The sequence below is a fragment of the Lepidochelys kempii genome, chromosome 2, assembly GCF_965140285.1.
Source record: "Lepidochelys kempii isolate rLepKem1 chromosome 2, rLepKem1.hap1, whole genome shotgun sequence".
Classification (NCBI taxonomy): domain Eukaryota; kingdom Metazoa; phylum Chordata; order Testudines; family Cheloniidae; genus Lepidochelys; species Lepidochelys kempii.
Genome location: NC_136381.1, coordinates 116,831,341 through 116,858,719, shown reverse-complemented (window position 1 = coordinate 116,858,719; position 27,379 = coordinate 116,831,341). Strand labels below are relative to the sequence as shown.

Sequence of the window (27,379 nt, the reverse complement as noted above, 5' to 3'; positions counted from 1 at the left end):
CGCCCTCTGACAGGCCCCCTGGGACTGCCATTCTACCCCCCCCCCCCCCGTTCCCCGTCCCCAACAGCTCCAGAACCTCCATCCAACCGCTCCCTGTCCCCTGACTGCCCCCCGGGACCTCCTACCCACCCACCCCCACTGCCATGCGTGCCGCCGCTGCCCCCTTACCATGCTGCTCAGAGCGGCAAGCGCTCGCAGCCCCGCTGCCTCCGTGGTGGCGTGATTGCGGGGGGAGAGGGGACAGCAGGGGAGGGGCCAGAGGCTAGCCGGAGCTCAAGGGCCTGGCAGGATGGTCCTGTGGGCCGTACTTTGCCCACCTCTGGTCTAAGCAATGTTTTCCTATTTCTAATTGGGACACTGACATTTTCCACTAGTAAATGGAATTTTAAGATAAACTTGCAATGACTTGTTATTGTCAGTCCCTGTTCTATCAACTGTCCCTGTTCTATCAAATGAAATATTCAAAACAAAGTTTGTTTTTATAGGGTAAAAATAGTTATATTTTATAATTATATGGAGAATTAACCATTTTACAGGTCAAACCCTTCTTACTTTACTCAGTCCCGTGGATATGGAGCTATCTGCATAGAGTAGGACAAGTGAAATCTAGCCCTTTTGCTATAAAGCATGATGTACATGTCCAGGAAAAAATGACTCATACAGCCTTTGGGATGTATCACAAACATGCTGCATGTCCATTAAAAATAATGGAATGTCTCACTAAGCTGTAAGCCAGTGTGAGCTGAAAGGTGGGGCAGGACAGGGCTTCTTTTAAAACTAAACATAAAAACAATTTCTGAGATATATTAACCCAGTTAGCAGATTTTAAATGTTTATAAAAATGCATAGGCCACATCCTCAGCAGGTGTAACTGGCAATGCTCCGGAGAAATCAATAGAATTATGCTGATTTACGTCAGTTAAGGTTGTAACTCATGTTCCTAATGCTGTGCTAAGAAAGCAGTTGACACTGCTTACTAGATAGGACATTGGGCTAAACTGCTCATGTTTATATGTGAGAAACCCCCTGAAGTCAATGGGAGCTGGGGATGTTAGGCCTCTTGTTTGGATGCCTAACTACAGATGTAGGTGCCTAACTTTATGAACCTATGTTTGAAAATCTTGATCCTAGGCAGAACTACGCCAATAATTCAGTAATCTGCATTTAAATAAATCCTTTAATCAGATTTTAGACTGGAGGGTCTGAGGCATAAAACTCAACCATCTTCTCATCCCTCTAATAGGTGTCCTTAACTTAGCTCCTGCCTCTGCCCTTATTTCCTTCCATACTCCTTCCTGCTTTCCTAACTTCGCTGAATCATCAAGTTTAAGTGCTCACTTGTTCTTATTTGCTCATCCTTGGTGTTTTTCTGCACTCTTCCCTTATGCCTGCAAAAAACACCCAAGTCATGTGCATAAAACTCAGTCACCCTCTTCCTTCAAATAACCCATCACTGAAAACCCATCTGTTCTCTGACAAAGTAGATACCATACAAACACAGAGTTGCAGTTGGTTAGCATTTTAAATTGTTTACATTATATATAGCCTTTAGATTGCCTACTGAGAGAAGGAACCTGTATTTGTTTAGAACAGTTCTCCTCCTCTAAAATGTCCTGTGTACTTAGGGCTACATTCTGATCTAATTTACACTGGTGTCTTCCCAGAGTAACTCCTTCGACTTCAGTGAGATCAATGCGTACGCAACACTTCTAAAAATCAGGCCATGTCCATTCCTCTTTTCTCCAGGCATGCCCCCAACATGCCCTTCCCATGCAGGCTATTCCTAGGAGCTAGAATGGCTCCTTGGAAACTGAAGTCAGCACAATTTTATAATGACCCTGAGGTTGTTCTAAATTGATCCTCAAGACTAGCCTAGGGGCCTGAGGATAAAGAAGCCATAATGCATCTTATAGATATCTTTGCTGACTCCACATTTTACTGAGAACAGACCAGCCCAACTCTAGAATCCAGCTGTTAATTAAAACAACACCGCATAGATTCTGGAGCACAAGAGGGCAGCCACCAATGAAAACTAGCAATGGGTGAGTCAGCCCAGTTAGACCCCTGGTTCCTGATAAAGATACCCCTGCTCCCCAATACAAGAGTCACAGACACCCTCTTCCCGCTGTGCACCATACAAGAGATTCTCTCTCACACACATGCTCCAGCTCCCCATACAAGAGAGAGACACACAAAGTCCGCAAATTACTCAACTCAGACGTTTCCTTTGCTGACACAGGAAATGCAGCGCTACTTCAGCAATGCATTTGATTTGGACGGTAGGAATCTTTTCCACATAAACAGAAAAATGTTCCCAGAATCACGACTTTATTGACAGTGGTGATGAGATGGTGATTTACTAATACACAATGCATACCCTTCTGGGGGCATGCATGGTGGTCCAAATCAATCCCTGCTATGGCTCTATTAATGCAGATTCTTTTGTCTCTTTGTGTCCGTATTGGTTCTGCCATTTATAACAGACTGTACCTATTAGGCACTGGTGCCAGCTTCGGGTGCAGCGCAGCTCTCTACTACCTTAGTAGAAGCTCTAGGAAAATTACCCTCCGGTAGGAGCAGTACTTGTGCAGTCTGGCCTTCCCTCTATGGCTGCCTAGTTCTGCCCCTGCTGGCTTAGAAGGGGGTGTGACCACACCTCAGCCTTACTTCCTCGCATTGCCCGAGGGGAAGCTACCAGGCCTCAGTCCCTCCGAGCAGGAAAGTTTGCAGCGATAGTCGTGCCTAACCCGTGAGTGCACGCGAGGGGAGGCTCCCTGCACGCTGCGCATGGTGGGTGGGGGTGAGCGCGTAGGTCATCCACACCCGAGAACCCCGCTGCTGACCCTGGGGACGAGCAGTGTGGAGCGGACAACAGAGACAAACCATCCATAGAAATGCAAATACCCAGCCGTGGCTCCCAGCTGTTATTAAAAACAGCCACACAGTTGCACAAGGCGGCAACTCGCTGGGAGGGGGATCTGCAATGAGCCGGTCATTCGGACGCACCGCTGCGCAGCTGGGAACAGGGCGCTCCGCTTCCCCTGCGTGGAGACACTCCCATGCGCTGCCTCTGATCGTCTCCCTGCCTCCCGGTGGTTGGGTGGAGCTGGGGGCCTCTGTAAAGGAAGAGCCCAGCCGAGCTCGTGTGTGTGTGTGTTGGCCAGGGGCCCCGCGCCCTGAGAGCAAGCGGCTGGGCTGGGGGTGGGAGTCAGATGCCGTGTGAACCTGAGCCAGACACAGGAGGCGAGGACAGGACAGGACCGGACCGGGGAGGGGAGGGAGGGAGGGAGGGGTGGGAGCGGCGGTGGCTCCACGCCCAGGCTTGTTATTGTTTAAAAAAGCACCCAAAAGGTGTGGCTGCGCCTGTCCTGCGCCAGCTGGGAGGGACTAGACCTCACCTCCTCCTCCTCCTCCTCTACCACCTGCAGCAGCCCGGCTTTCCTGCCATTGCTGCTCCTACCTGGGCACCGCGGAGACAGACGCCTGCGCCCCTACCACGCTCTGCTTAGTTTTATACCCGGCCGGTGCCATTTCTCCTGCTCCCCTCGCTACTCTGCTTGGCAGGCCCCTCTTCTTCCCCTCCCGCTGAGGACAGCCGATCCGCCCCCCCCCTTGCACACCTGTGCCTTTGCAACCGCCCCCCCCCCCCCATTCTGTAAGTCTGTCCCCCTCCTCTGAGCTCACACCAGTCCCCCGCCTACCCTTCCTGGGCAGACGCTCCAGCTAGGGGCGCTGGCATTTCCCCCCTTCTCCTCCCCACCTGTCGGTCCCGCCCCTTTTCGTCCTGGTGCTCGCAGCCCCGATCCCTGGGAGCCGGCCTGGCCCTGAATGACTCTGCCCTGATCGCTTTGTCCGCCCCGGTGCGTTCGCTGAGCCCCTGCCCGCCGCCGAGATGAGCATGAACGGCGAGTCCCACCCGCGGCTCAACACCATGTCCCGGATGGTCGGAGCCGAATCCGGCCCGGATATGCACTACGAGATGAACTCCCATGTGGTCGGCGGCGGCGGCAGCAGCCATGCTACCCACAAAATGTACACCATCCAGAAAAGCTACGTACAGGACTTCAGCTCGGAGGGATACGGGTAGGTGCAGCCGAGGGCCGGCCGTGTGTCCCCCAACGGGATCGCGGGCGAAAAGAAAAAGGAAACCTTGCTAGGCAGAGTGGGGGGGGGGGTCGCGACTCAGTCCCAGAAGAGATCAGGCGCTGCAAATGAGTGGAGAACCTGCAGACATACCTCCTCCTGTTCCCCTTCAGGTACTCTTGATGCACCCTGTGTAGGGGACGAGTTATTCCACCCAAACGCCTTTCTAACGCGAGTGAGCCTTGAAGTTTGTAACTTACTGCTACTTTTGCATGCTGGATTTCTGCAGGCGATTCATTTCGCCTCAGTAGTTCCTTGTTTGTTTGTTTGGTACATTTGGGCAGGAAGAAAGGAGAATACTCCCTGCACGAAGAGGGAATTATTTATAAGTTACTTATTCCATTTGGGAAGGAAGAAAGGAGAATGCTCCCTGCACGAAGAGGGAGTTATTTATAAGTTACTTATTCCATGTGCCGAACAAGGTCTGTGTCCTGGACGTTTATCTGTTACAAGATGAAACCGTTACCTTGCCAGTGCTCTTTGATTTCCCTTCCTGTGAAATACAAGAACATTTTTGGTTGTTATCCTCTCTGGCTCTGCAGGCTTTCTTTTTACTCTCCCTTGGAGTGGAGATCTGGGCCTCTTCAGAAACTGTTAGATAAAGCTCTTTAAAAAAAGGAGGACTTGTGGCACCTTAGAGACTAACCAATTTATTTGAGCATAAGCTTTCGTGAGCTACAGCTCACAGTATGCATCCGATGAAGTGAGCTGTAGCTCACGAAAGCTTATGCTTAAATAAATTGGTTAGTCTCTAAGGTGCCACAAGTCCTCCCTTTCTTTTTGCGAATACAGACTGTTAACACGGCTGTTACTCTGAAACCTGTCATAAAGCTCTTTGCAACTCATCTACGCCCATGATATTTTATTGCCTGTGGGCGAAGCAAAATTAACCATAACACAAAGAGAAGGTTCAGCAGCCTCTAGCCATCTCAAAATGGAATGAAAATAAAAAGAACCATTGAAAGACTGTGCAAACACTATAATAGGGAAAAAGAAAAGGAGGACTCGTGGCACCTTAGAAACTAACAAATTTATTTGAGCATAAGCTTTGGTGAGTTAGTCTCTAAGGTGCCACGAGTCCTCCTTTTCTTTTTTGCGGATACAGACTGACACAGCTGCTACTCTGAAACCTATAATAGGGAAGTGATTTTGTTGGGGGTTGTTGCTGTTCAGTACCCTGGAAGGGATCAAGCTGCCTTATTGTCTTTGTTGCTGTTTGGATGCATTGCTTTAAAAAAAATATCGAAGGTTACCAAATGCTATGTATTCTGTTTCTGTAACAAAGCCCGGCTTGAAGTTGTGGGGTTCTAACTCTGAGTTCGTATCCAGAGCAGGGACGTGGCAGGGTTGACAGCTTGTGTAGAAGTTTCCACTTTCGGCCGTATAAAGACTCCTGTAATGGCGTCGGTGTTGCTTATCAACGGGAGACATCAATCACTGTTGCTCTTAGCATTCTGTCAGGTGCTTTTAAATAGTTAGGAAAAGCAAATAGGAGTGGATTGTCTAGGTGGACAAAAAGAGAACTAGTTTGGAGTTCACCTTTACTTTTCAAAATCCGGGTCCACTTTTTGTGAGTGTGTGCAGCTTGTAATACAGGACACTTTTTTGAAAACTGCATGTTGTGTAATTCAGAACCTTTTATCTCCTTTCCCCCACCCCTCAAATTCTTTGAAGAAAACCCTTTAAAAATAATTAGTTGGCCTTAGGGTTGGTGGAGGCAGTCCAATAACAGAATATTTTCATAAACATTTCTGGTTTATTGTAACTGCTGTGAACCAGGTTTGAAGTCAACTCAGAGATTAGTACTATTTACAGCTTATTGTATTGGAGTTTGCTACTGTTTTCTAAGTAAGCTAATTTTTGTGAGTCCTTTGAGAGCAAGCAAAGAATAATTTTAATTATTACTTGGATCACTTTTCTACTTCATAGAGGGGCTCTCTCTGCGGGACTTAGGTACTAGTTAGAGCCACTACAATATTGGATAGTGAAAGCAGGAAAATCCCCCTAGTGTAGATGCAATTATACCAGTATAAAAGTGCCATATACTTGTACAGTCTGTTCTGGTTTGCTGAAGTGAAATAAACTATGCTGGTACAAAGCACATTATACTGATATAATGCTGTGTGCATATTAGGGCTTTTACTGTCATAACCATGAAAGTGAAAAATTACAGCTCTTACTGACAACGTCATGCCAGTAAAACTTTTTATATGTAGACCAGACCATAAATTGTGAAATCGTTTTTTATTAATTCTGCATTTGTTTCTAATCTCTGCCAGCCATTACAATCTAAGGCCATGACCCTGTAATGGATTTCATCAGATTAGACCCCTGTACTCCCAAGAAGGATTTCTCTACATAGTTCAGTTTGTGAGACTTGGTCCTAGTTGTCAAATTCTGATTTACTGAAGACTTTGAGAAACTATGGGCTAGAACTTGGCCCTACCAAATATTAGTAGTCTGGTCAAGGTGTATATAGAAAAGAGCTTTTCGGTTAATCCCTTTGGTTCGTGATTCACATGGCTGAAAAGTAGCATATATATTTTACTTCAGTCATACATTGATATTGCCTGCATGAAAGATAAACCATCTAAATCAAATCCTGCTCTCAATTATACTTTGGTAAATCTGGAGTACCTCTATTAAAGTTATTGACTTCAGCTGAGTTCTTTGGCTATACAATGGTGCAACCCTGACTTACAGTAGAATTTGACCCTGTGATTTTTTTGATGGCACATTGTCTCATTTCTTCCCAGGAATGCGTGAAAGGAACTAGACGAGTATAAACAAACTGTATTGAATCAAGTACCTCCATAAAATACATTTTGCAACTTGCAACTCTGCTTAAGTACATACAATCCTTTATTAGTGGGCCACACAACAGCAAACATTACATGTTTGTTTATTGTGAATTAGATGCCCAATCTTCTGGTTCTTAGTTTAGTTTATTTCTGATAAGGTGCCCTCACGTCATAATTAAAGATAATTAATTGTTATTACAAACCAATATATTACTATTACACATATTGTAATAATATAAATTATAAAACCTACTCATGTTTGAACTCTAAATTGCTGTATAACTGTAATAATACGATGTTTTACCAGTGGTGTGTAGCATCACTCAGTTGTGGAATCCTTTGATGGAGATCTCCTGTACTTTAACTCCGAGATACACAGGCTGTGTTACATTCTTAAGGCTTTATTCTGCCATCAAGAGCTCACCCACAAATCCAATTAATAACATTTAATATAAGCTATAAATGTAAATTAATGGAAGAATACACTCCTCCTCTACTCTAGTCTGTCCTTTATGGGTTTTACCCCAGTGTAACTACTTTGGCTTCATTGGAATTATTCCTAAATTTCTCCTGATTTGAACCAGAATAATTGACAGATATGAGGTTCCTTTAATTTATTTTTGTTTAACACTCATTTTAATTAAGCTTTTCTTTATTTTTTTAATAGTGGTATAACATTTCAATCTGGACTTGATTGAGAGTGCTGTTGTTAAAGGTCTAGCATCAACATCCTTTCATTTCTTCTTGACAGCCTATCCTTTGTTTTCATCTTTTTACTGACAAGGCCAAATCTTGCCAGGAGTTCAGACTAAAAATCCTCTTGACTCCATTGGGAGATCTCCCCATGGAACCCTAGTCCTTTAGATTTGGTCCCATTTTCGTAAGATTTCGTGTCAAAACTTCATGTGAATGCAGGGGTGCTGGAACAGTTTGTACAGTGGGGGTGCTGAGAGCCATTGAACCAAACTGTAAACCCTGGATATAATGGAAACCACTTCTAACCAGGGGGTGCGGCAGCACCCGTAGTTCCAGCACCTTTGTGTGAATGAGAAATTAATGTTATAAACAGAGAGATGAAATGCATTTGTCCAAAATGTTTGAAACTTTTCTCTTCAAAACATTGAACATCTTTACCCCAGTCTGAGGAATAATTCTTTGCAAAGGTTGATGTTTCTAAAATCAGTTAGGTGTTTAGCTGGGATGTGTCCAAAAGATATAAGGACATTTTTATTACTGTATAACTAGAAAATAATTAGCACCTGATCCTGCAGCTGTGCTGTTTGCAGAGCTCCCATTGAAATTGAGAGTTCTGCCTGTAGCAGGTCTGCAGGATCGGGGCCATAATCTATTCAATCAATCTTATAAATGGCATTCAGGCTGGCAGTTTGTATGCCAGATTTCAGTGGAGATGTTAAACCTCCAAAACTGGGATTTTTTTAAAATGCAAAAGCTACTGTAGCTTAATCTTAAAATCAGTAGGGTTACATTTGGGGCCTCATCCTGCTGCTTTGGGGACTACACCCCTCCCCCTCTTATTTGCATTGAGTAACATCTTACTCACAGAGCAGTGTTAGGCACTCCCTACCCTTAGGGCTGAGTATGCTGTCTCTGCTGTATTCCCAGCTTCTGCTGGCCTGGGAACTCTGGATGAGCTTGAGTCCTGAATGTAGATACTGTTTGACAAAACTTCTCACCAGTTGCCAGTTCATCGGGCAATTGACTATCTAACCCTTTGCTATCTAGGGATAAAATCCAATATACTATGAAGGGAAAAAAAGACAGTGTCAAATTCTGCAATTTCACTTGTCATTTCGAAGATCAGATAAAAGTTCACTCTATAGCTAATTATCAGGCAGATAATACTTGGCTACAAATCCAAATTCACTTAAATACATGAGCTATTTTGAAAGTACTGTAGCTCACACGCCCAGCAAGTTGCAAGGGAGTGAGAAATCCACATACCAGACCTGAAGTAACTTGTAGGGTCTGGCAGAATAACAAACAGTACACTGGGAAGAAAAGTCTGGAGTTTCCTTTGTTCCTGCCTATCGAGCATTGCTGTGGTTTACAGGGCATTTGCTATACACTGATAAGATTGCTTCCCCTTCACTGATAATATTGCTACCCCTTCACAGTCTCAAGCTGTGAGTGAGGTGGGCCGTTGCTGTGACCAATAAAAAGATCAGACGATTGTGTTCTTTGCTTTCTATCAATTTGCCAAGTGCACATCAAACTAACAAAGCTAATTACTGTCTGTAGGTCAGCAAAAGAAAACCCACAGCAAGAAATAGGGTGGGCAATTGGGAATTGTTTGGGAAATAAGGAAGAAAAACAAGTTGTCACTTTTCATAACTCGCTCTTTACAGGAGAGTGGGTGAGACCACTTCCTTACAAGCTGTCTTCCTAGGAAAGAAGCCTTTTTCAAGTGATGTATTTAGTGTAGTTGTAGCTGTGTTGGCCTCTCTTTCAAATGAGGCTTCTGCTAGAAGAAGTATATTTCCTGGATCTGCACACTAAGCTACAGCCTTTGGGCCCAATTCCATGCTCCTTGAGATTTAAGAATGGGAAAGACAAAGTTATGTGGGTAAATGTTAGTGAAGCATATTCTACTTAGCAGATAAATAGTGTGTTTAAGAAGATGTTGTTGTTTCTAAGGCTTAATCCTGTATGTTTTAACAGTGAAGAAACTCCCATTGAAGTCAGTGGGAGTTTTGCATACGTAAGGTCTGCAACTTGGGTGAAATCCTGGGTCCATTGAAGTCAGTGGGAATTTTTCCATTGACTTCACTGGAGCCAGGATTTCACCCAAGTCTGTCTTTCTATTGCTAGATAAAGCTCTTAATCCTGTAAGGTACTGAGCCTCCTGAGCTGTGCTCCCTCAACTTCTCTTGAGTGGAGGATGCTTACCATCTCTCAGAAGTTGTTCAGCACCTCACAAGATGAGTCTGTTTGGTGAGGCTTCAATATGCAAAATGAGCATTTGTAACAAAAGTGATATATTGAAAACTCAGTTATAATATTCCTGATTTTTCATGCATTCGCCTTGGGAAACAAATCTTGTTTTATGGTATTTTAATTTTTGGTTACATCTGTTTGAATATTGTGACTAGATATGTAGCTACTTTTTTATATGCTCCTCTTCAAAATATCTCTCATTTGTATTTTTCTGTGAGCATATAAAATTTATAACACACAGGTTACAGCTTTTGTTAGTATTTGATTGGAGTGCTTTTGTGTCCAAGTTCAGGACCACCTGTGACTAGCAGGCAGCAAATATAAAGCTGTTCAGCAGTTGTTTAAACAATGATGTATACATCACTTGCTCTTAGAATTTAGAATCCAGTTCAGGTTTTTATTAACCACTGCTGAGTGAGCATATCAAATAATACCTTGATGAATCTGTTGCTTGTTCAGACAAGTTTGAGAGAGTGGGGAAAAAAAAACATGATTTTTTTTTTCTCAAGTGTTGGCTTGTTGCATATAGCAATTGCTTGGGTCTTTGAACCTGAGCATAAAGATCATTTTAAAAACTTGTTTTAATTGTGAAAACAGGAAAAATTGTTTCTCTGGGGGGCCAACCATTGAATGCCTTCTTTAGGTGTCGTTGGCCCTTTGATGTGTAGCCTTTTACACACAGGTTTGGCCTTTTTGCATCCCTTCTGTGCTGCTGACCCCTTGGGTTCTGTACTGAGAATAGCTCAGCTGCACTTGAGGATCAGGGCTTAAGTGTTTACAAAGGAGAAATCACTTCTTTTCAAAACCTATAATGTAAGAAATCTTTAGACTATTTAAATGTTTCTAATAACACTAACAATGAGCAACACTGGATGCTGGAGAAGAGGCTCAGAACTGTAAGCGAGTTCTTGCTTAGTGCAGCTCTGTTGCTGACTCCTTGCGTGGCCTTGGGAAAGTGTCTCTTTCTCATTTAAAAAGTAATGTTTTCTTTTTTCCTCCCCTGGGAGTTGTGAGGATTGTTGCTAGTTAACAGGCATATATAGGATTGGGTGTGGGAGGTCCTGTACGTGCACAATTGAAAACATGGTTTAAAATCTAAGGATAATTAGTTAGGACCAGATTGAGACCCACCCTTCTGTGGGTGTGGGGAGCTGCTCATGAAATCTCCTGCTCCTGAACAAAGCAAGGATCACAACAGCAATCCCTGAGGAGCTGCGGCCTTGCTTCCTCATGGAGAACCAAGGACTAATGTAGTAGTGATGATCCTAATGAATGGAGCAAAGTGTATGCCTTCAATGCACAAGGAGAACTTTGAGGGATTCTGCCTCATTCCCTTCTGGTGCTCCTCCTGGAATGGTACTTGCTAGACTTTTTGCAAAATACACAACCCTGCCCTATGTTTTAAAAGCTGCATCTCTGCCCCCAAATCAAATTGTTTTGCTATACACAATACTTTTACATAAAAGCGCAAAATGCTCCTTTGCTGCTTTAGGATATTTTAATAACATGCTTTTGGAAGTCATGAATTCGCATCAGAATAAATATTCTTCTTTAAGGCTTTGAGATGTAATTAAAAATATGGATTTATAAATCATTCTAGACCTAAGGCCTGATTCGCCATTGCCAGACTCTGTTCTTATGCCAGTGTAATTCCATGGGTTTCCATTAACTTAAACAATGTAAAACTAGAATAATGGAATGGTGAATCCGGTCCCAAATGCATATTTAGTAAAAGTCAGTGCACTCTTGTTTTGGAAGTCCAGACAAAAGACCTCATCTCTGATTTTTCCCTCTATCTAAATAGACAGGTTATTTGATTTTGACATTGTGAATCACAGGTTCATCTAGACTAAGTGAAAGAATGACTCCATATGTGATAAGGACCATCTTCGTACTGTGTGTGTGTACAATGTCTCGTGGAACGGGACCTTGATCCCTAACTGGGGACTCTGTGTGCTATCTCAGTACAAAATAACAACAACAATCCTTTATTTTCATATCTGGAAGTCTGTTTCATCTCAAACAGTCTCTGAAGATGTGTGTGTCAAAATGATGCTTCTGTAGCAGCTCGCTTGGTTTGAATCACATCAGGGTTAACTAGATCCTACATCCTTGTGAGGAACATAAATGGAGTTTGAGGAGCAGCCGTGTTTGTCCGTATCCGCAAAAAGAAAAGGAGGACTTGTGGTACCTTGGAGACTAACAAATTTATTTGAGCATAAGCTTTCGTGAGCTACAGCTCACTTCATCGGAGGCATCGGATAAATGGAGTTGTGTGCGGAGTGTATTGGTCATTTGGATGAGCCTTTAAAAATCAAGGTTCTGTCTTCCATGCATGAATATTAAAGATGTCATATCACATTTTACAAGAAGTGGGATTTTGCCCTGATTTCTCTGGCCCAAGCTTCTCTTCCCAGCTGTTCATCCACTTGTCTGTTGCCTCCATCACAAGATTGGCTATATGATTGCTAGGCAGCATGATTGGGATTTTCGAAGGAATGCAGCCTTGTCCTAACTGTTCCTATTGAAGTCAAGAGGAGTTTTACCATTGACTTCAACAGGAATAAACTCCTCTAACTTAAGTAGGAGCAAAGAGTTAGGTCATGGCTGATGGTTTTTTGAAAATGCTACCCTGTATTGCTTATAAAGTACTTTACAGTTCTAGACAGTGAAAAATATTATGGTGTACTAATGTAAGAGATTGCAACATGTTGATGAAAAATCATAGTGATATTTAATCCTTGATATCATAAGAGGTGGTATACATTTCAACAACCGGTTAGATTTGCTTGCTGCCACTGTTGTAGAGTTTCTGTGTCAATCAAAGTGGGTTTAGGCATTATATTAGCTAATATTTCTAACAAGTTCTCAGTTGAAAGTTCACTTCCATATTCTTTTAGTTTTAAAACAGGAGGGACATTTTTGAATGTGAGTGCATGTTTGTGCAGAAAAATCCTCTGCAAAGGCCAGCTCCTTGGCTAGTGTAAATCGGCATAGCTCCATTAACTTCTTGGAGCTACCCTGTCTTACACCAGCTGGGGCTGTTGCACCAAATAGCTACACCTGCCTGGCGATTCTATGCAGAGCTATTTTTGTTGCACTTCACCAAAGCAAAGTTTTTATTTCTGGAGTTAGTCTTTCTAAATTTTTAAAGTGAAACTGATGCTGAAGTACAGAAGCTCGTACTTTCAGATACAGGGATCTTTTTCTCTAGTCAGTGCATGCCACAGTTAATGCACACATACGTGTAGACTTCCTGGATTTATACTTGTTCTTCAGTCTTTTAAATGGTTGTAGTAGGTTGGTTTATTTGGAAAGGATTTTCTTCATCATCTTTGGAGATAATTAGACTGACATAATGGACCATTTGGAATTTGCATACATTCTTTGTGCCTTACCTCAGTTGGTATGAATCCACAGAGCTCCACTGAAGTCAAAGAAGCTATGCTCCTTAGCCCCAGCTGAAGATCTGGTCCTTACATTAAAACTCCTGTGAATGTAAGGCATTTTACTTTCAGAGAGGGCACCTAAAAATCAGTAGGCAAAAATACTGTTCTTATATGCTAGTTTAAAAAAAAAACAAAAAACCAAAACTTGAAAAATGTAGGCCACTTAACAAGAATCCTCCCTTTTTATGTTTTGTCTTTTGAGTGCAAATAATTGCAGGTGCAATTGTTGTAATGTAGATTTTAGGGGGAGACAGGTACTTGGAGATCCAAAGACATCAGCTGAGCCCACAAAGAATTATGGCTGTAGAAAAGGAGCTTGGGTTAAAATCGAGTCCATGCTGTTTGGCTTTTCTTCAGTCTGGTTTGAAATACCCAGGAGTGCATATGGCCCAGATCCTGTGCTGCTGCCGAGCAGTGCATGCTGTAGCGTGGAAAGTTAGCTTTATGTCACCTTTGTGCTTCTCCAGTCTTGGGTTGTTTGTACTCCAGTTCTGGTCTCCTGGAATAACCTAAAGCAGTTTAGGCACTGCTCTGAATTGTGCTGGCTGCCATTGGCTGTTCCAGCAGATGCTTATTGCTGGGGCACAGAGAAGCCCCAATCGTACCTCTTTGCCCCAACCACCCCTCCTTGGCTAGCTGCAGGGAGGTAGGTGCAATAGGAGCCGTTACAGCAGCTCTTCACCACTAAAGGATTTTCCTGCGCTAGAGTGATCCTCGTGTGTCCAGCTACAGCAAAGGATTTAGGGCCTTTTTGTGCTGGTGGCACAAAGCAGAGGAGAATCCAGGCCTGTATCCTTAGAGTTAGTATCTTAAGGCCCAGTTCTGAAAACCTGTTGTTATAGGGCCTAATCCAAAGTCCAATGGAAAGATTCCTGTTGACTTCAGAGGATGTTCTCGCTCATTAGATGTCAGTGGAATTACTTGGGATGAAGATTTGGGTCTTTAGCAATTTGTAATGGGAAAATTCTATATACAGTGAGCATGGTACACAGAGAGCTGGGTTAGTACAGGAAGCATATACGTTTCTTACCATCTCCTGGCAGTCGTTTATTTCTTTTTCAGTGGCAGGATATGTTGGAAATATAAACCTAGGAACAGTCTGAGTTTGTCTGGGAGCTGTGATTCCATCTGCAAGGGGTGGTTCCCAGTTTGAAGCACCTCACCCATGTTCAACTACCACTGCTTCGCTTTGGTGGCTGAATCGAAAGATAGGCAAATACTGACAAAAAAAAAACCTGTACATGGGCACTATCTGGTCATGTGATCTATAGGTGAATGGCAATATACAGTAGATCATATGCAAATAATCACCCGAAAAGGAATTCCACTCTGACCCATCTGCTTAACTTGGGCACCCATATTTAACACCTCAGATAAATCTAGTAGCAGGTTTTTGCTTAGAGCCCTGAATTTTTTTTATTACTATTATTATTTGGTAGAACAAGTGCTCATACAGTTCCCTTACTGTAATGCCTTTAAGACATTGTGGTAGCTTCAAATATTACCTCTGATACAAGGATACTTGATGCACCTAGCCTCATGATTACGTTAAATTCAATAATACTTCACACAGGCAGTTGTGACACACATCTTCCTAGCTCTAATATATGCTGTTCCATAGGAGAGTGTAGAAGGCCCGATCCTGCATTCCTTTTGCACTCCAAAGTTCAGGATCAGGCTCATAATGTATACAGATTTATGTGCTACTATTTGGTATAGACTATGAAGAATTTAAGGAATTTGTTACTCTTGTATGATGGGTATGTTCCCCTGCTACGGTCACAGATCTGTGCTAGAATAAGAACTTTCTCCTTTACCAGGTGCCAGCTCCTCCCTTCTGCTTGGTCCTACCTTTAAGTTGTCATCAAGCCTGTGCTTCTAGAATTACAGCCTGTTCCCACAGAGATTGTTATGATGTTGCAGAGTCAGCATTCTGACTTCACTGCAGGATAAAATAGGAGGGGCAGATGCAGCATATTGATCTCTGGGAAGTCTGACTAAATTTATTGTTTCACATCACTGTCCTTAATTGTTGGGAATATGAATTTCTTACTTCCTTTGAAAAATGTATTTAAATTAAAACCTAATTCGTACTTCAAATTTCATTCTACTATTCCTCTTTTTCCCTCCCAGTCAAAATGGTACCGGTACCATGTCAAGACGTCAGAACACCATTCAGGATCTTTTGCAGAATTGTGCGGATTGCCTGATGCGTGCTGAACTTATAGTGCAGCCTGTGAGTCCCCTTTATTTTGCTTATCCTAAATGAATATTAACACTGTAGGTAATGGTACTTCAGAACTTTCACACAATTAACTTTGGTTCAAAGTTGAAATCCCACTTTCCCTCTTCTCACTGATCCTTTCACTTGTTCTGCAAAGGAAAGCTTGCCTTTTGTCTATTGTCCTGAAATACTATGTATCCTTTTCAGATCTCACTCTTGAAACATGTACCTTTCACTTCCGATTGACTTTTCATTAGAGCTGATTAGAAAAAAAAATTAATTCCAAGATTTTCTGATTAAGAAAAAGGAACACACTTTCTGTGAAAATTGCCATGGAACATTAATCACACCAGCTTTAATTTTCAATGTTCGACTGAGACCACTGTCAGGGCAAACCATCCCCCTAAATGGCGTGGCCACTTATATGCTCCCCCAAACTTTGCTGTATTTGTTCAGCAAAGTGTTCTGAGCTGCAGTTGCCCTGAATTTGAGCCCTGTGCAAAACTGCTATATCTTGACTGGTAAGGAAGGGTATAAAACTAGGCTGAGGTCCCCTTAGCTGTCTCTTCTTAAATGTATCCATTCCAGTTCTGCTCTCCCCCAGTGTAAATGCAGAGTTGGTCAGTGATGTGCAGTGGAGTTATTCTGGATTTACACTGGAGTAACTGGGTTCGGTCCTGCCAGGTGTTGAGCACCCTGAACTCTGATTGAAATCAAAGGGAATTCAGGATGCTGAGCAGATGATGAGATTGAGGTCACGGAGATCTGAATTAAACCCACAATCTCTGCAGAGGATGTAATTAAATTTACATTTTAGGGCCCGTTGGGGGCACTAATCTCTTCCAGGAATGAACTCTCTGGTTCAGAGTTTTGTTTCCTTTTCTGAGTCGTTGCACATGTGTCCATGCTTTTGGAAATGTCAGTGCCAAAGCAAATACTGTCTCTTTCACCGAATATTATTTCAGTGGAGTTAAAACAAAGAAGTGCTTCGTTCTGGCTCTGTGCCACTTGTTGCACTGTTTAATTTTTGTTCTTTTGGGGCCAAAGAGTGTGAAGTCCATAAGAATTTTGCCTGCCTAAAGGTGGAGGGGAAAAAATGCATGTTCAATTGTGACTGGTCCCATGTAGGTGCACAAGTAGGGAGACAGGTCAGGGATCCTTTATCCCTTGTGCAGCAGCTGTCCGCATTCTGGTTTGTGCCTCTGAGGTAGCAATTAGTGTCGGCCTCCACAAGTTGGTAGGGAGGAATGTGAGAGGGGCTGGCCATGGCCTATCCTTGCTCTATCCCAAGTTAATAGCACTGGCCCCATGGAGGGTGAGTGCATTCTGTGATTTTCAGAAGGTATTTCGCTTGAATCAGGACAATGTCTAGCAATTCCCACTGGGGCACAGCACTTACTTATTACTCCCTTGAAAGTGCAAAGCATCCCTCCATAAGGTTATTGGGATTTGATTCCTGGGGTGAAATATTGGCTCTATTTAGGTAAATGGGAGTTTTGCCATTGACTTCCATGAAGCTAGGATTTCATCTCTGGTGTTTATAAAGACCATACGCATCCAAGTCTTTTCAGTGAAATTGTCAATGGACTTAGGCACAGTTCTTAACACAACAACGTGGGAAATGTGATCATTGTGGACAAGTATGGAGACATTTTTCATTTTGAGGGTTAGTATGGTGGTACCAATGCTGGATTCAAGGAAACCCAAGCTATGTGTACTAAGAGCCTATAATTTATTTTTTGGAAGGATTTGATTTGTATCTTCACTGCTGGCATTTTGGTATAGTGGGAAATAAAACAAAAACAGAGACATTAATTATTATTTAAAAGTATAATCACAGAAGAGGAGATTCAGAAGGAATTCCGAAATAGTCACATTTCAAATCATAATGTTCATTAATATTAATTTCTTATTTATTGATTGTTGACAGAACTGAAAGCAAAAAGTTCACCAGCTGTCTGAGTGCAGTGTGTCATACCTTTTAAATGTAATTGCTCCTGATAACAGATCAAAGCATTGTCTCTCTGTAAATAAATTACTGAGCTGGAATTTGTACAATTTATGATTTTTTTTTCTTCTGTTTCTTTTAGGAATTGAAATATGGGGATGGCATTCAAATAAGCAGGAACAGAGAACTGGAAGAATGTTTTGCGCAGACTAATGAAAATATGGATATCCTCGATGGACTGATCAGAGAGATGAGGCAAATGGGCCAGCCCTGTGATTTGTATCAGAAAAGGTACTGCCATTGGTGAATTACAAGAGGAATGTGGTCCCATCACATTGTAAATAAACAGCCTTCTCATTATGCCTTCAGAGCTTTAAAAACCCAACTAGCAATGGGACAAATGATTGTGATCTTGTTTACACAAAAGTGTAAATCTGGAGTAACTCCACTGAAGTCGGTGAAATTACCCTGCTTTTATGCTGTAACTGAGATCAGAATCTGGTCCAGCATGCTGTCCTTATAGTACGGAATCTTTGGCACATGAAAGCACATACCATTTTATTCCTCTTTGTATGTGAATTGTGTCACACCTTGTGCATATAAAGCTGGGGGAAAACCAAGCCACCTAAGCTGTCAGAAAAGATAGCTTTCATGAGATTTGTGTGCTGTGTACACAGGCATTTCTGCAGCAGAGGCCAGCAGAAATAATTACTTTCCGTGTATGTATATGAGACTTGCTGCTGCATGTGGACACCACTGCGGTTTTTTTAGTGTGAAGCGTTAGCAAACAGGATTTAGCTCTGTCTGTTTGACCTACAGTAATGATCCTTCATTTGAGGATTGCAAGGATTTCCTTCTGAACCTGTCGTCGTCACTCCCCATTCAGTCAGAGGAACGAGTAAGGAGTGATATCCGGGACTGACTGTCCTTCTCACCAGACACAAATTTGCTGCCTCTGAAATGCTCACAGTTCCTGCTGCCAGAAAAGCAAGAGATCAGAAGATAGAACTAAACTCCAGTTCCCTTCATGCTAGGGCAGGGCAATACCACTCAATGGGCCTGGTAGCATTATACTTCTTATGATATATGTCTCAGTTGCTATTCTGAGATTTTTGTCAAGGTTCTGTTCCTCAATCGGCTCATTTGGGGGATTTTCTTGCACACTTACTGGTTCAGTAGGAGATGGGAATTGCTTTATTTACATCTTTTCTGGTTATTTTCCTGGTTTATGCTAACTATTTCCTTTCCCTTTTCAGGCTTCTTCAGCTTCAAGAGCAAATGCGTGCCCTTTATAAAGCCATCAGTGGTCCTCGTGTCCGGAGGGCCAGCTCTAAGGGTGGTGGCTGCTATTCCTCTCAGAGCGGCTCAGGCTGGGATGAGTACACCAAACGCATCACCAGTGAATGTTTGGGCTGGATGAGGCAGCAGAAGGTAAATCTATCCTAAGCACAAATAGGGTAGTCAAAAATGGTGTAGCATTGAACCTCACTTCACACTCAGTGGTGTTGTGGGAATCATCAAAACATTTTAAAAACCACTTGTGAGACAATGTTGCGTTGTCTCGTCTTTCTTTTTCTTTTAATTGCAGTTCATTATATATATGTATTTTCATTGAAATAAAGACTAGGATCTAGAACCCTATGTAACAGGGAGAAAAGGTGGCTCCCAGATGGTATAACTATTTATTTATTTCAGATTAGTGCTCAGCATTTGCACTCTGCCTGCCTGCCTTTTTGCCTTCACATATACCTCAATGCCTCTGATTTGTACCGTATTTACCCACTGTCCAGTGAAGACCATCTGCCATGGTTTTATCCTTTTGGCCAGTATGCTGTAGCTAGTACCCCACTCCTGTATCTACATCCCAGCTAGAGTAGGAAAATAGCATTGCTAGTTAGAGGACTAAGTTTTCAAAAATGATTCCCTAAATAGCAACATTTCAGATGTAACAAATGTTCAAAATGTACCCCGGCTGCATGTGCAATATTCACATTTGTCTGTATAACCAGGTAGCTGTGTACACAAGTTGCTAAAAACACCTGTTATAACCCCATAGTCTGGTTCTGTGCTGATGAGGTGGTTACCCTATTTTTATGACTTGATATATCCCTTTGAGTGCACCCATTATCTGGATGGTGGGAGGTGTGGGAGAAAATGGCTGCAATTGGAATTTGCACCAATCCAGCCTTGAAATTTGGATTTCTATCTTTCTTTTCCAAAACCAAGAACTATTTAATCTGCTTTTATGATAATACTTACGGCTACGGCCCCCTCTTCCTAGCTTCTGTTTAGTGTTTGCCAGGTGGCTTTTTTGCAAACCACATGAGGAAAGATAAGCTTCTTGCACACACCCTTCAATCCTTCACACCTGTGTGAATACCAGTCACTCTCCAGTGCCGTGGGTTCTGTAATAGCTCTAGTACACAGACAGAGGCATGTTGTCGGGGTGGGTGGGGAAGTGGAGATGCACTAGCATTGTGCCTGCAGAGGCCAGGAGTAGGTATGATTCCTCCAAACATGCTGTGGGAGGAGCACACTCACTGCTAGCCCTTGTTACAGTTTAGGAAATGGTGTAGCTTGCACGCGGGGACTTCCAGCTTCAAGCCAGTGTGAAGACCAGAGCTCACCCACCAGCCATCGTACTTAACACGGGACACCCCATTCAGACAGGCTTACCTGTGTACAGGGAGCACAGGCTTTCTGGCTGCATCCTGCATAGAAGCTGTAGAGGAAGAAGGGGGTTCACTCCCCATGCCAGTTCCCTTAGCTTACCCAGGCTGGGGCGGCCATCATTTGGCCCCTTAGCACTTTTTTTTGTTTGACAGTTCACATTAGTTTTGAACTCTTCCCTGCTCCCTGTACTGCACAATACATACTGTATTTCACTCCCCTGGAGTCTAGGATCTATTATGCAGAGCCTAGCTACAGGACCAAGGTCATGTTTCCCCTAGTAATATGATACATGGGAAATCATTCACAGCAGCTGCTGCTTTCTGCCTATGCTTTATTTTTCTTTCATGGTGGTTTGTTGGTAGGAGAATCAGATGCTAAATATCCCAACTGACTTTCCATGGTGAACAGAGGGGCAGTGAGCTGGAATTCAGCCACCCCTTATTTACACACAGGCAATCACATACGGTTGCTGCTGCTTCAAACACTTTGGGCTTTAGCTGAAATGAAAAGGGTCAAAGTCCTGTGTAACTTCTAGATGGCTGACTGTAGAAAATGGCTTCCTTTGTTGGAATCTTTCCAGCTCTGCCTAACCATGGGTGTGGCTCAGGATAACAGGTACTGTAGTAGTAATTGTATTGCAATGCTGAGTCATAGCGATTTGGTTCCAGACTAATAATTACCTGATGTGATCTCCGCCCAAGAGTGATATGGGTATATATTTGTATGCACAGACACTACGTATATACATATCGATATCTCTCTCGGACTGAGATAATATCTGGTAATTATCAGCGTGGAACCAAATCTCTATATATAATATAGAAGAAGCCAAGTATCAAAAAAAGTGATTTGGCTGTGTTTTTACAGTTGGAAGCATAAAGATTTTGATCATCCTTGTAATGGATTTAATGGACTTTGGTATTTAAAAATATTAAAACAAGGAATTGTGATCCTTGCTGTCAGCTTTTGCCTGGGTTCAACGTTTTTCAAAGAATGTTTCTAGAGATTTTCCCTCAACATTGCAAGCTTCCCAAATAGAAATGTTACCAATTGGTAAGGCCCCACCAAATTCACGGCCATGAAAAATGCGTCACGGACCGTGAAATCTGGTCTCCTCCCATGAAATCTGGGTCTTTTGTGTGCTTTTACCCGATACTATACAGCTATCGTGAGGAGACCAGCATTTCTCAAACTGGGGGTCCTGACCCAAAAGGGAATTGCAGTGGGGGGTTGCGAGGTTATTTGAGGGGGGTCACGCTATTGCCACCCTTACTTCTGCCCTGCCTTCAAAGGTGGGCAAATGGAGAGTGGCTCGGAAGGCAGCTCCCCACCAGCAGCAGCACAGAAGTAAGAGAGGCAATACCATACCGTGCCATCTTTACTTCTGCGCTGCTGCTGGCCGCAGCTCTGCCTTCAGAGCTGGGCTCCCAGCCACCGCTCTCCAGCTGCCCAGCTCCGAAGGCAGAAGTAAGGGTAGGAGTACTGCAACCTTGGCTATAATAACCTTGTGATTCCCCCTTTCCCCCCAACTCCTTTTTGGGTCAGGACCCCTGCAATTACACAGTGAAATTTCAGAGTTAAATAGCTGAAATCATGAAATTTACGATTTTTAAAATCGGATGACTGTGAAATTGACCAAAATGGACTGATAATTTGGTAGGGCCCTACCAATAAGCCACTCTGTCTTGAATGGTCCCTTACCATATGTGCTAACTACTTATGCTAAACAATGGTTCCGCTTCACATTTTGCTCTGAGGCTAGGAGTATCTTTCCCAGACCTGAAGAAGAGCTGTGTGTGGCTGGAAAACTTGTGTGTCTCACCAACAGAAGTTGGCCCAATAAAAGACATACTTCACCCACCTTCTCTCTCTCATATCCTGGGACCAATACAGCTACAACTGCATATACTGTATCAATAGGCCAGACGGACAATGTGTTCCAGAGCCATTCCCATCTTAAAACTATAATCCAGATTCCACTCTTAGATATACCTGTGCTGCCCCCTATTGAAGTCTGTAAGTTACTGTAATTTATCTTGATGGAAATGTGATGTGTAACTGAGAGTAGAATTTGGCTCCGTGTGCTTTTACAAGCTACCTGAATCTCATAGAGTCACAGGGCCAGATTCTGTTTCCAGAAACATCAGAGCAGCTCCTGTGATGTCAATTAAGTTACGCTGGGAAACATAAAGGAACAGTTTAGCTCAGACCCACTAGAGATGAAAATATACCTTATCTAGTCCAGTTTTAAGTGACTCAAGTGATGGTTCCTCAACCACTATGTTAGAAGCCTGTTACACCATCTAATAGATCTCACTTTTAAGAAACTTTTAAACTCCTATTCTGAGCTTCCTTTTGCTCCATTGTACACCTTACCTCCTAGAGTGAGATTTCCCTGTGTGTGTGTTTCGCTGGTGCTTTGTTTTGGGTAATATGTGCCTTATTGCAAATGACGAGATGTGCTTTCCCTTTTTTCTTTAGGCTGAAATGGAGTTAGTGAAATGGGGTTTTGATGCAGCAGCTATTGAGCAACAAATTAATGACCACAGGAGATTTCACAATGCCATTGGGGACTATCGCTGGCATCTGGACAAATTGAAAACAGATCTGGTAATAGACTTTCTCCACCCTTCGAAGTTCATATCCACAGGTTGCTAAAATTACTGCAGCAGTGAGGATAGCCAGGTGTCTTCTGTTCAAAAGGCCTGGCTGTCAAGATTGCAGCAGCTTTAGGCCCGGATGCTTGAAATCCCCCCTGCCCTTTTTGCTGTTCCCTTCTTTTTCCAATATCTCCATGAAGATAACGATATTGAGCAATGATGTGGAATTGCATAATTTTGTACAAACCTTAACAAATGAATCCTTACAACACTTCAGGAGGGTAGGTCAGCGTTGTTGTTCCCATTTTATAGCTAGGGGAGTCTGATACACCGAGATTAAGGGCTAGATTGTGCCCTGTAAGTACAGCCGTGAGCAAGGGGTGCTGTGAAGACAGCTCCACCCCAGGAGCAGACCAGGCAGGTATTTTGTCTGACCTCTCTGAGGCACAACACCTTCCCTGTTCCCCTTTGGTTCTAGGGTGGGGACTGGGGCAGGCCTTTAAAAGGTGGTGCTTACATCCGCCTGATACTTGGCCAGCAAGTGGGAGGAATGGGGGAGCCAAAGCTCCACCCTTCTTTATTCCTTTCCCATGCACTTGGTCACATGGGAGCTCAAGGGCTGTGTGCTACAGACCTGGAGCCAAGACCTAAGTGTGTCTTTCTCGGCCAAGCAGAATGGGGTCGGGTCGGGGGGGGGGGGGTGGTTTGCGGGGAGCATACTCCTTTTTACTCCCCTTCTTGGACAAGTAAGAAGGGGCACAATCTAGCCCTATGTGATTTACCTGACGTTCCGCAAGGAGTCAGCGGCGGACCTGAGATTAAAAACAAGAACTTGCAGCTCCATGCTCCAAACCATGAGATTGTGTTGTCTCTGGGTATATGTCTACAGTGCACACTCCTTACAGCGGCGTGTGGGGTACATACACTGCTCTCTTCCCTAGCATGGCTATAAATAGCAGCGTTGATGGTGAAGCACTGCTTAGGTGAAGAAAGACACACCTGAACCCTTGGGTATATACCCTACACAGCTCTATACGCCCAAGCAATGTCTCGCCCATCTACACTGCTATGTTTAGCAATGTAGGGTCCCACTGCCTCCTTGCTCCTAGAACCTTTGCCTGTCGCTGGATGCTGCCTAGCCTTTCCCCGCTACCTCCCCTCTGCCAGAGCCGTTCACTGATGTATGTAGCTACACGCTGCAGCGTGCATGCAACTTGCTTTTCATTGCAGCATGTATCTAGACAGACCCTACACACTGCTGCCAGGGGTGTGCTGTGTGCGCATAGCATTGTAAAATTGTAAGGCTATCCACTAGTTCTAAAAATGTGTCTGTTCCATGTAATTGCATGGGACACCCACTTTCAGGAGCAGTTCTGTGTATTACAGAGACAATGTGCGTACCAAACAGCACTGGGGAGATTGCTCATCCAAAGCATGGTCAGACTGTCCTGGTGCTGCCCAAAGGGTGCTGGAGCTCTGCTCCACCCCCTGCGGAAAGCTTTGCCAAAGTGTGCAGTCTGGGGCTTAGTTAATTGGGTCATAAGAGCACGATTTTTTAGTTCCTGTAACGGAAATACGAGCAGACAACTGAGCCTATCTGACATCAGTTCATGAGACAGAGTGTGAGTTCATTCAGCCCTAATATTGATCTGTTTTAGGATTGTCTGTGGCACCCATCACTATAGTATGGTAAGCATCCTAGAGTAGGCACAGATCTCTCATCTCTAGGTTTGTCAGTAGGCAAAGCACACTAAATAATTATTGTCTTTGTTTCAGCGTGAGAAGGCTGCAGTTCATCAGCTAGAAGAAGAATATGAAACCCTGCTGGTAAGCACATTTGTTTACCTCTGACATGTTTGGAATGCGTGCTCTGTTTGATTATTTTATCCTTATTGTATCAAATGTAAGCAATTAGTCTCCTGTGTAGAGGCCCAGCCCACAGCTTGTGCACCTTGCCAGTCCCACTTCAGCCCAGTCTGCAGAGGGGTGAATTTCATCTTCACTGAAGGTTGGATTTTAAAACATAGATGCTGACAGTGTCTTCATTTGCACTTTTGCATCATACTCTTTTATGCATCTTGTTGACCTGAGTTCCACTTCTAGGGGACTGTTCTGCTGTTGGCACTAGTAGTAATGGGACTTAGCAGGGGGAGCAGCAAAAAAGGACCCCTTCATTTTTAGTCTCTCTCTTTATATATATATTTTGGTATCTTTCTTGCCTGTGCAATTCAGTCCCTACTATTTGGTACCTGAAGTTCACTACTCTCTGGTCTACAGCAGTTTTATCCCTTGCTGGGCTCTGCTAATGGTTGTACCAGTAACAATCTCACATTGTGTTTCTCCTTAGATCAGTGGGACTTCCTTGAACTATTTCCTCCTTTTTGGAAGTAAATAGATGCACCTCTTTAACAACCCAAACCCGCTCAACAAAACATATACAAATACTGAGTCATGCTGTTATATTTATGCTTGAACCGAATGTTTTCAGAGGCTGATGACTTCTGGATCCCACTACTTAATAAATCCAGACACTTTGTCTATTTTCAACAGTTGTCTTGCAATAATTTTTTTGTATTAATTGTAAAAGATGATGCATTTTGTGATTCTGATTTTTTTAACCTTTTGGTTATATCGTTTCTTGTTGTTTTTCCTTGTAGAGATCCTCCTTTGAGAGAATGGATCAACTGCGTCAGTTTCAGAACCTCATCCAAGCCACTAGCAGAGAGATCATGTGGATCAATGACTGTGAGGAAGAGGAGCTTCTGTATGACTGGAGTGACAGGAACACAGATATTGCCAGGAAGCAGGAGGCCTTTTCTGTAAGTTAGTGCCAAAAAAACCCTCTCCCTGTGGACTTTTCATAATAAATCCTGATGACGGGGCACTGCACTGCTCAGGAGACTGGTACTATGTCTGAATTCCTTCACTTTCCGGGTTGCTAGTTTGTATCTATCCCAGTTGGGTAGTTACTGTGTAGTGGGTATTTAAATCAGGATTGGATGTCTTTTTAAAAGAGAGGCTGTAGCTAAACTAGAAGTCATGGGCTTGCTGCGGGAACCGCTGGTAGATATTCTATACACTGTACTAAGCAGGAGGTCGGACTAGATAGCCATAATGGTCTTTTCTGGCTTTAAAATCTGTGACTCTCTGGTGCCTTCTGTGGTATGGCTTGGTGACCTCAGGCCAGTTCCTTGTGGACTGATAGCCACATCTAAAAGCCCCATTATTTCCATTAACACTTCTGTTGGCAAACTGTGCAGAGACCAATGATCACACGGACATAGAGAAGAAACTACTGTCTCACCTCTATTAATTGTCTCTCGACTCACAAGGAGTGTTGGGAGAGAGAGCTTGCATTATTCACTGTCTAGATGTCTAAATGCAGCATCTTTCCCAAGCACTACATTCATTTAAAGAAGAAAACAAAATTTACAGTTCTAAGCAGATACTTTTAGTCATGTTACATTAGATTTTTGCAAGGTGCTGCAAGTTTTTTCCTTTGATCACTGCACGTAGACTGTAAGAGCTAGAGGGTGGCTTTGTTGCCCTGCAAAGGGAGCAGTACAGAGCTCGACAGCCCCAGGAGTAGCATTGGAGAGGTTGTTCTTTTAACAGTTTTTTTTTTTTATGGACTATATTAATGTATCACTTTGAATACATTACATATAATTATTTAATTTTTATAAGCTAGTAGTTTTCTGCAGTACTTTTCAGCCTTTAACATTTTTGGGAAACTCTTATTAAACAAGATAATGACGTGATTGTTAATTTGCCTTTGAAGTGTTGTTTAATGCTGTGCTTTGTATTCACAGAAACGCATGAGCCAGTTGGAGCTTAAAGAAAAAGAGCTCAACAAACTTAAGCAAGAAAGTGACCAACTAGTGCTCAATCAGCACCCTGCTTCTGACAAAATTGAGGTAGGTTAGGCTGTCTGGGATTAAACCCGATCCCATAGTTCTTCTCTGAGTGAAATTCCCAGTGAAGTGGAAGGTCTGTAAATTAAACTCCATATTTGTATGGCAGCTCAAGGAGACCCGTTTATTGGCAAAACTGATCATTTTCCTAAAGGAAGGAAAGTGTGTGTGTGTTCAGAAAATTCATGGTTGGTCTTAAGGCAATATTTAGGTGTATCCTAAATTCCTTCATCTCGCATGGATTGATTTATATGAAACATAGTTAATTGTAGCTAGGCATCTCATTCTTGTTGCTCGGATTGTTTAGCTGCCGAGGTTTTGAAGGTAGCCACGCTTTCTCCAACTGAAATTTAGAATGTAAATCAATAGCTAGGCCAAGAAATTTTTGTTTTCACAATTTGGAATACGTTGTTTTGTCTTATCTAACATTTAAAGAGACTCCATCGGTTTGAAAATAACCTTTCTGTCTGAAAACATTAGAACTACTATAGTTACCAGTAACATCTAAGAACACTAACTGAAAAGTTACTGGGGGAAAAAAAGATTGCTTACTTTGTGCATTTGACAGTGCTTTGTGTAAAGTCAATATTCACAGTTTCCTCTCTATAGTCAGTTAGCTGGTCAGTTGCTGCCTTGCAGAAAAGTGAAATTATTTGCATGAGTCAAGTCACT

At 43.0% G+C, this 27,379-nt stretch overlaps 1 protein-coding gene and 1 long non-coding RNA gene across 5 annotated transcripts in view; one reads left to right on the top strand and one right to left on the bottom strand.

The window, feature by feature from the left end:
* Window positions 1-4,392, bottom strand: part of LOC140907018 (uncharacterized) — a 45,335-nt gene extending 40,943 nt beyond the window's left edge. For both annotated transcript variants that reach the window (XR_012157336.2, XR_012157337.2), the window contains exon 1: window positions 4,237-4,392. This is a non-coding gene — a long non-coding RNA (uncharacterized LOC140907018). The remainder of the gene's footprint in view (window positions 1-4,236) is intronic.
* DSP (desmoplakin) overlaps window positions 3,344-27,379 on the top strand; it is a 49,823-nt gene continuing 25,787 nt past the window's right edge. Inside the window, exons 1-8 of one of the 3 annotated variants that reach the window (XM_073332093.2) lie at window positions 3,344-4,083; window positions 15,482-15,584; window positions 17,663-17,811; window positions 18,777-18,951; window positions 22,675-22,803; window positions 24,570-24,620; window positions 25,451-25,612; window positions 26,606-26,710. In XM_073332093.2, coding sequence (XP_073188194.2) covers window positions 3,893-4,083; window positions 15,482-15,584; window positions 17,663-17,811; window positions 18,777-18,951; window positions 22,675-22,803; window positions 24,570-24,620; window positions 25,451-25,612; window positions 26,606-26,710 — 1,065 coding nt within the window. In that variant the 5' untranslated portion in view covers window positions 3,344-3,892. The remainder of the gene's footprint in view (window positions 4,084-15,481; window positions 15,585-17,662; window positions 17,812-18,776; window positions 18,952-22,674; window positions 22,804-24,569; window positions 24,621-25,450; window positions 25,613-26,605; window positions 26,711-27,379) is intronic. The other 2 variants (XM_073332094.2, XM_073332095.2) reach the window with 2 other exon arrangements.